At 41.0% G+C, this 8,996-nt stretch overlaps 1 protein-coding gene across 1 annotated transcript in view; it reads right to left on the reverse strand.

Annotated features, from left to right (window-relative positions):
- The window catches only part of insyn1 (inhibitory synaptic factor 1), a 35,921-nt gene extending 32,424 nt beyond the window's left edge, over positions 1 to 3,497 (reverse strand). Inside the window, exon 1 of the mRNA XM_068742137.1 lies at positions 3,354 to 3,497. Within this exon, the coding sequence (XP_068598238.1) occupies positions 3,354 to 3,497 (144 nt within the window). The remainder of the gene's footprint in view (positions 1 to 3,353) is intronic.
- Positions 3,498 to 8,996: the final 5,499 nt, after the last annotated feature.

Genomic DNA, 8,996 nt, shown 5'->3' on the forward strand with positions numbered 1-8,996 from the left:
GTTCTAAAACTGCGTGTTGGTCACAGCCACTCAGTGAAGGATTGTAGACTGTCATTTGAACTGGACATGAGTATTTGTCTGCTTGCTCTCTCCTCTGTCTTCAGCTGAATAAAAGCAGACTGCCAATCTCTGTCAGCGGCAAGTGTCCTGGATGTTCTGTACATTTAGTGTCTCTTTGTCCAGTGCGCAGTCCAATTAGTGGTTTAATTCTCAAGGTTCTTGATTGTTCTCCTGCGTTCATTTATCTTGAGCACAGCACAGACGTGCATTGCTGTACAATCATGGCAAAATGCTGCATAACAACTGCATCCTTAATACAACAGTCCGTCATTCCTGTTGTGTTTCCTATTAATATGTGTAACTGACTGTCTAAACCTACCCCCAGTCCAAGTACTTTCTCTTCTCCTTGTTTTTTTTGTCTCTTTTTTAGTGCTTGATTAAATTCATCAGTCTTTCCAATAACCAACCTGAGTGCACTCCTACATTTACATTTCCTTCGTCATCCCAATTTCAGCAAAATTCAGCTAAAGCCGAAACTCAGCTTCAGAAATATAAATGTAGCTTTGTGTCATTTGCTACTTTTTTAATTGTTTATCCTCTGATTTAACAGTCAATGGTTGATATGACCCCTAATTAAATTATTTTCTCCAGAACTGCCACTCCTGCTGGTGCAGCATTTACAAATGGAGGAGTTTATCAGTATGTTACCTTCAAATGTCCTTCCTTTAAAACATCCTCATTTCACTTGTCATGACGCCTGTAATGGGATTTCCAAGTAGAACAGGCTGCAGCTCACTGAAATAGCTCTTTGACAGGCGCAGACTCAAAAAGCTACATGCAGTACTGGAGCATGATCAAGCATCTCTGGTGCTTCATATGAATAATCAGTAAAACTAATTTATGTGGCTGTAACTCACACAGCCCACATTTGATCCTCAATGATGAATAGAGGTAAACGTCAATTAATATTTTAATTTTGTTTATTTCATAATGTAATGTCAAATGTATCTGTTTGTCCATTTTTTTGGAACCCTTGTCTTTCATACAGCTGCTGCCTTTCTTGTCCAGGACATTCTTGTAAAAGACATTTTAAATCTCATTGAGACTTTTCCTGGTTAATAAAGATTAAACTTGTTACTGTTATCGGAAATAATAAATCCAATAATAATAAACAAGCCTGACATATTGACATGATATTTTTTGTTAAAAATACATTTTTGCCAGGATTTAATATTTAAGGTTTGCCCTTGTTCTGTGTGGAAGGGAGAAATAAAGTGATGAATTACATCAGGTGAAACCATGGGTGACCCATTTTAAGGCTCTAGTGAAAACAAAGATTCTTAAGTGCTGGATATTTGTGGGGGTTTTGTTCTTCTGGAGGACAAATGCTTGATCGTTTGAACCTTCGTACCTTTGAGATAAATAATTGTTATGTATACAAACACAAATTAGCAACATTACATTACCATTACTTTACCTTTACCTTTTTATTCATGTACAGACATGGACTGAATCCTTCAGATGAACAATACAATATATAATTCAGACATGCTTAAGGCCACAGAGAGATGCCACATTCGATTGTAGTGTAACTGATAATGTAGTTGAAGTTAGGTGCTTTCATTACATTTTGGATTCAGCCTTTATCGGATTGGCCCTCTGACAACGTATGTATGGGAACTGTAGCTATGAAATCAGCACTGTGAAGTAAATTTAGTAACAGCCCAGTACATTCTTAATTACTGTCCAACAGTGTACTTTGGACTGGCAGCCTTAGTTCCTCAGATAACTACGGTATTCCCAGTCTCCCGGAAGACCTTGTGGGTGATAATCAGGCATTATTGCTCCTGCACAGAATTGTTTATTTCACCACATTCACAAAGCAATCATTTATTCATGTGACAGTTGTTATCTATTATGTTGTTTCTTTTATGTAGCAAATAATAAGAGATTTTATGGAACATTGGGCTTTCGTGTGTCTGATTATTCTGCTTATTACAGTCACCTCCTTTTGATTCAGTCAATTATGCAGTTCAATTAATCGCAGGATATTTTTTATTTTTTACCAGAATTAGGACCAGCCGCTGCATCAGTGATCATTCCTTGGTTATATCTGTGAGAGTGTGGCTTCTAAACACAAATAAAACATTTGAGCACGTTTCCACTGGGGTCCGGCATGAGAATGTTAATGCTGGCAGACCTATAGGCTGTGTTTTTGTTTATAAATAGCTCCAGCAGGCATTCTTCCATTTGCAGTTGTCCCATAATCATCAATCACTCTGCCGTGCCGACCGGCTTCTCCTACTCAACAGAGAAAAGGTGCACTGTGAGCTGTGCCCTTGCACCTCCAACTGTGCAAGTACATAAAGTACAGCCTGGTGTGTGTGTGTGCGGATGTTTGTGAAGGGGCTGTGATGAAGTGAGTTATGGCAGCTTCACCTTGGCTGCTCAAATCCCTCCTTCAAGTCATTAAATGTGCTAACATCCAACATTTGAATTTAACACATCTAGAAAGCCACAGTGGCACATTCAGTCCCAATGGCTCAAGAGCAGGAGAGGGATTAATCATGCGGCGTGCTTGGAGGACGTCGGGTGGGTCGGGCAAAACTGTTCCCCGAGGTTTCATTTGTCTCTGCCTCTCTATCTGCCTACATCGCTTTCTTTGGGAGAGCTTTGAAAAACAGGCTCAGCTTTGTGAACTCTGCAGGAGGACCATCTCAAAGAGATGATCGGGACTATTATTTGCAGTCACACACACACACACACACACATGACAACATACTCTGATTTTTAGCAGTTGCACAATGTTGTACATTTCAAGATGCATGTAAGGATGTATATGCACACATGCAGGTCTCTTTGTTGATCCTTGTTCAAACTCTGTACTGTACATACACATATCTCCCAGCGTTGCCATGGCAGTCGCAAAAATACAGAAGGAATCCAGCTGATCCTTAACAAAATGCTTATATAACTATTGCCGTGCTAAGTATTGCATCTGATCTCGGGCCTGCTTCTCTGCTTGCTTTTAGGATGGCTTTTCTGCTTTTCAACAGCATTTCACATCTGCGGCACTCTTCACTCGACGCCGCGGAACACGAGATAACACATGTAATTAGCAATAAGCAAATGTTTGATTGGAAAGGGAAGACAGCCTTTCAACAATACCCTCCTGCTAGGAGAAAAAAAAAAAACCTTTCAAATCTTAATGACTGAAGGAATTCTGCTCTTTTTTTTCTTCCAGGCAACATGGTTAAGTAGCACAACCAGCTGGACTCAAATTCTCTATATTCCTTTTCCCGTTCTGACAACTACTTAAGGTCTGATATGTGTAGTGTGACTTTGAACCTCACCTCCCGGAGTTCCTTGGCCACATCCTTTAGCTCTAAAAGGATACCTTCCAGCTGGCTGATCACCATCTTCATGTGGCTGCGGATACGTTCTCTCGGGCTGGGGGTCTCAGAGGTGTCCCAGGCCGGCGCACTGCTGAGGGACATCCTTTACAGGGCAACGTGGGGCCACTGGCCAACAGGCTGAGGGTGTGGGGGAGCCGTGTCGGAGTCCATGTCTTTGGCTACAAAGAGCCTCAGTGCTACTGATCCGAGCAGGGACCCCAGCCACGCAGGGAGACCTCAACATCTTAAAAGCACCTGGGCTTCCAAAACACCTTGTCTCGCCCACACACTCGGCTCAGGGTCACATGGTGACATCCATGCCCTCTGGTAGACAGTTTCAAAAACAAAAACAAAATGGGCATTGGAAACATCAAACTCTGAAAATCCGTAGAAAAGAAGCAGACGGAATATTTGGGCTAAAACTGGAATGAAACCCTCAAATTAATATTTTGGATCAATGTATAAATTAGAGAGTTACCAAGGAGAAGCTTTTTTAAATGTCATCTACAAGGGGAAGAGACTTGTTCCCTCTTCCACTTGTCCTGCACATTTTCTTATTTAAACGCTGTGGCAAAATGGCAGGCTAACATACAAAAGAAAAAGAGCTCATATTAACCCGTTAATGAAAAAGTTATCTGATACACAAAACAATAAGGCCGAGGCTCCTTTTTATAAATGACCGAGTTCTACATTATTGGCTAGTGGGAACATAATTTGCCTTCGATATGCGGTCCCCTCAGTGAAGTCTGCCGAGAGAGAGAGGACAGATCCTGTTTGGAAAAAGTGTGATATTCCTCGGAAGTACCGTGTCAGAAAGTCAGAAAAAAAAATTATATCAAAATATACTTGGCTTCAAATCCATTCTCGTTAATAACGACTTTCTCATGCTGCCCTCCATTTTTTGTCCATGAAAGTGAAGAAGGTAGGTGTGGGTCACCTCAAAGCAGGGCTTATTCCAGGTGGCGTGAGATCAGAATGAATGGATTTCCTAGCCAGCGGAACATGACTTGTAATGAAAATGTATGGAGGAAAAAAAATAAATAATAATGTTGCCAATGAGTCAGTTACAAAGAAGGCTGGGGGGGTGGGGGGTGGGGGGCGCGAACACCTTCAGCAGGACGCTTGTCTCACGCAATGCTTAAAAAACAAGTCCTCAAAAATACTGACCCAAAACAGTCCACAGGGGTGTGCCCGATAAACAAGGAAGCAGAAAGAAAAAGGATTATCTTCTTTCCTTCAGTTGTTGCTAAGGGAACCCGATCTTCCTCCTTGTGCTGTGATTGGACAATTATTATACTTCTTATCCATGTACTGTTTGTTTTCTCTGTGGGTTCCTTTCAGAGAGACGCGGGTCTCTGTGCCATCCAGCAGGACCGGATAAATCCGATGAAAGCTTCCCAGAGGAGCTCCAGAGAACAACCAGGCAACAGAGCCTCTCTCCAAAGCCAGGAAGATGGCAATGCCACTGGGTGTGCTGGCCAATCACACATGGCACCTGGACAGATGCAAGGAAAACCAATCACTTATTCTCTCATGTATCACCCCTCCTTCCCATCTACCAGCCCCCCCGTTCCACATGCCAGAACACACACCTACTCACCTTTCCTGTGTATCACTTTGCTGTTGCTATGCCCAGAGCTCACAGTCCATGGACGGCAGCATCATTGACGCTGCACACAGCCTGCTGGTTCTTTAGCTGTCCCTCTTTTGGTCACATTAACATCTTCTCTTGTTAAAACCTCACTGTGCTCCCTGCCTCCTTTTTTTTTTCTTTTTTTTTTTTTTACAGACACAGTTCCTGCTCTGTCCTCTCTCTCTTTTCCACACACAAGCAGTTATCTGCCTCCCTACCCTACTTACTGTCTTGACAGAGAGAGGAGCTTCTGTCAGCAGGGTTATTTCACTCTGAAGCTGTGGCTCATCAGAGGAGGAGCAGAAGGGGAGCGGAGGCAGAAGGCATGAGATGGGAACGATGAATGGTCTTGATAGCACTTTGAGAAGGAAGCGCAGAGTCCGAGAGATGACTAAAAGCCAGAGCGGTGAGGAGAGCTCCCTCTTCGGTCTGTGATGCTGCAGTAGTCGCTATCATCACTAAGATAACTGTATTGCCAAAAGCACGCCACCTGTCATCCCCATCAACATTTGCCTGCATCAGGAGGCAGCATGCAGCGCGGCTGAGTTGCTGCTGTGAAAAAGGGACTGTATGATTCCTATGATAGACTCCGTCTATCTCCTTGTTATTCCTTCTCTCTCTCTCTCTCTCTCTTTCTCCCGCTCTCGCCCTCTGTCACTCGTAGTTTTTCCCCTTCTCGGTCCCCGTCTCTCTGCCCTGTGCACCCTCACTGTGTCCACTGACTGCCGGATGAAGAGAAGCTGATGCCAGAGTTTACCGTGGGGTTCAGGCTCCTGCCAGCATCACTCTGTTCTGGTCAGCTCTGTGGTGGGAGGGTCTTGGTGCTTTAAAGGCACAGTGTACATACTTCTCTTCAGTGAATTCCCTTTGCTGGTTTCCACACTTGCTGACTATCTGCTCCCATGCCCTATCTAGCCTGTGTCACAGTTCTAGCAAGTGTGTTATCATCTATTTAAATCAATATGAAGACATCAGGTTGGTGTTCAATGACCGAATCTAACTAAAAGACAGAAACATGGAGTGGGGGCCAGCATGCCATTTTATCTCACACGCCCTCTTCATCACATTTATGTCAACCTAAAAGCACTGCATTTAACATTTAACAGCAAAGCAAAATTACTGACTTGAGAAAGGCAAGTGGTTCAGTGCTTTCCTGGTAAAGAGAAAGGCAGAGTGGTTCCAGGTGAGGTGGGTCTTTCATGCAGATGAATTTGCTCTGGGGTCCTCTGTAGTTTCTATTAATGGCATACACAGTCATTATACTAGTGCTACATTATACTAGTGCTACATGGGCAACTCGGGAAATATTAGGGAATATACCAAATTTTAGAATCATTTCTCTAATAAATGTTTGTTATCATAAACATTTACATTCCTGCATTTCCTTGTGTTTGCACATGGCTGCTGCAGCATTGCTTGGACAATGAGCTTTTCAGGAAGATGGCTCAAAGAAACAGTTGCCCTTGAGCATGTTTCCTTTACTGCTCAATCTTTCTGCACATATGCTACACCCATATCTTTGAGCACAGCAACACATTTCAGTGCATTACATTGCTGTGCCTCTGTTTCATTGTTAAAAACTTTTTTTTTTTACATTGCAAAATATGTAGTGTATTTATTTCCTAAAAGAAAGAATATGTCCTAGATTACATCTCACTGGAAAGGGCCAGGTGCATAGGAGAGATAGCTCTCCTCCAGCAATACCTTCAATGTAAGGGAATTAAATTATTTCCACTGTAAATGTATTTTTCTTATTGCAAAGGCCATCATGACTCGTGAATTTTTCCAGGATCCTGGAGTGGGTCCAGCAAAATGTTGGCTCCTCTTAATATTGCTACCTTGGATTTATTGTGTCATGCTGTTCATGGAGACTTTTTATAGAACTTTATTTTATTTTTATGTTTATCTTTTTTCATTCAGCCACAAGCAGGATGAAGCACAAACACACTGCACACATTATCAAGAAGTCGCAAACACAAATCAAATGCACACTCAAAGAAACACTAGGATAAGCATTCATATCCTCTGGAATTGATGTTAGCCATTCGGTGCTGTAACAATACAGCCTAGGGGAAGCTTTATGCGGCTTGTGTTGTTTACTTCCCAATAAAGTATTACATTCCCAATTATTTGGCACATCAGGGATCGCAGTCTTATTTTTATATGGTTACATTTGTGACTGTTTGTTGTGTGTTCGCAGTCACTGACAAGAGATGAACAGATATGTTTAATAATGTAGAGAGATGTAAATATCACATACTATATTTGGGTATTTTTGCTCATTTTTGCCAAGATGGATTTTTGTCAAGAGGATTTGTCAATCCTTTTACTTGGATGATTGACTTTATAGAACTGGTCAAAATAAATCAGTCCGCTACATTTAACATGCATCATTCTGACTGCTTTTCTCAATAGGACTATACTATACTGTACTATACTTTTTGTATTACCGTAAAGTCTATATGATAAATATGAGGTTACAACTCAGTAAATTACATCATCTTAAAATAAAGACTGAAAGTGAAGAAACAGCTCTGTCCAAAGGTGAAAAAAATATCCTTTTTGACACCAAATTACATTTTACATAATGTTTGGAAGAAAGCATTTACTGCTATAACTGTTTTGCTAAACATTGGACATATCTGGAGATATTACCCTAGTGTTACTGTATGGCTACTTGTAAACACTTTAAAATCACATGCATTTCAATGAAATATCAATGTAGGACCATATTCCCTCCAGCTTCAGGAGCAAATTCCACCCCTCCTCCATCAATACATCACTCTTTCCTCTTCACTAATTAGCTCTCATTCTGTCCTCAATACTCTCCATTCCCTTGAGTTCTCAAAAAATCTGCAAACGCGCAGAACCTCCTGTCTCCTACAGGGGATTTTGCTCTTACACAAACAAAACTCTGCTCATCAGTTGAGTAGCAAGTCTTTGTCAGTCCCTTGGACCCATCTTTGAAGATGGAACTCATTCGCAAATGTCTGACACACATCCTCAGCATCTGAATAATTTATATATTAGCATGCCAATACAGAAGATTATCCAAACACATTAGACCATGACAGTACCTTTAACTCTGTTTAATGGTATAAAATCTAATTCTAATCGGCTGATAGTTTTTTTCAATAGATTTAAACAAAATCTCTTTGTGAAATACAAACAAGAAAACAAGAGAGGAAACGACAATCCTTTCCTACCTGTTAAAATGTAATCTACACTTTGCAATGAGACCTTAAATAAATCTTGTGTCCATTATGTTTTTCCGCTCTTGGCCAGTGAGTGGCACTGCACTGTAGTTGTGACATATTGCATTACTGTGCTTTGACTGGATAAAATGGTGGACAGGGAGATAAACTTGCATCTTGCTGATATTTGACTGATGAAACAATCACATGGCATTTAAACAATGATTGATTGCAGTTTTCAATAGAAATCCAACACATTTTAAAATGTTGAAATTGATTAAATGATTAGAGTAAGAAATCCATGGCAGTCAGCTCATGTCTGGCTTCATTTATTTAAAAAGATGTATTGACAAATGATTTTCCCTGAAAAAATACACTCCCTCACTAATAATCTTAAATATAGTCCCATATAATCTCTCTTTATAATTTTGTATCTGATTTATCATGACTGAAAACTAATTATTATTATGAAGGACTCAAAAGACACACCTGGTCTCTCCAATACATGATGGTGAATAGAGGCATTGTTCCCTGTTGATGTCTAGTTGTGTGCTTGATTTCGCACAAACACTATGTGAACAGCAAGCTTGGAGGGCACAAGAGACACTAGCCTGTCCTCTTGCCATTTACTGACCTTTTGATATTTCTGTCTGCATTTCTGTGCGTGTTTGTTTATGTAAGGGTATTTTTTCAGCAGGCTGGTAGCATGCAGCATCTCACACCATAACGCCTTGTAATGGACAATTGCTCTTACAAAATGACAAGCAGTGTTTG

The sequence above is a fragment of the Brachionichthys hirsutus genome, chromosome 1 (assembly GCF_040956055.1).
Source record: "Brachionichthys hirsutus isolate HB-005 chromosome 1, CSIRO-AGI_Bhir_v1, whole genome shotgun sequence".
NCBI classification, from domain to species: domain Eukaryota; kingdom Metazoa; phylum Chordata; class Actinopteri; order Lophiiformes; family Brachionichthyidae; genus Brachionichthys; species Brachionichthys hirsutus.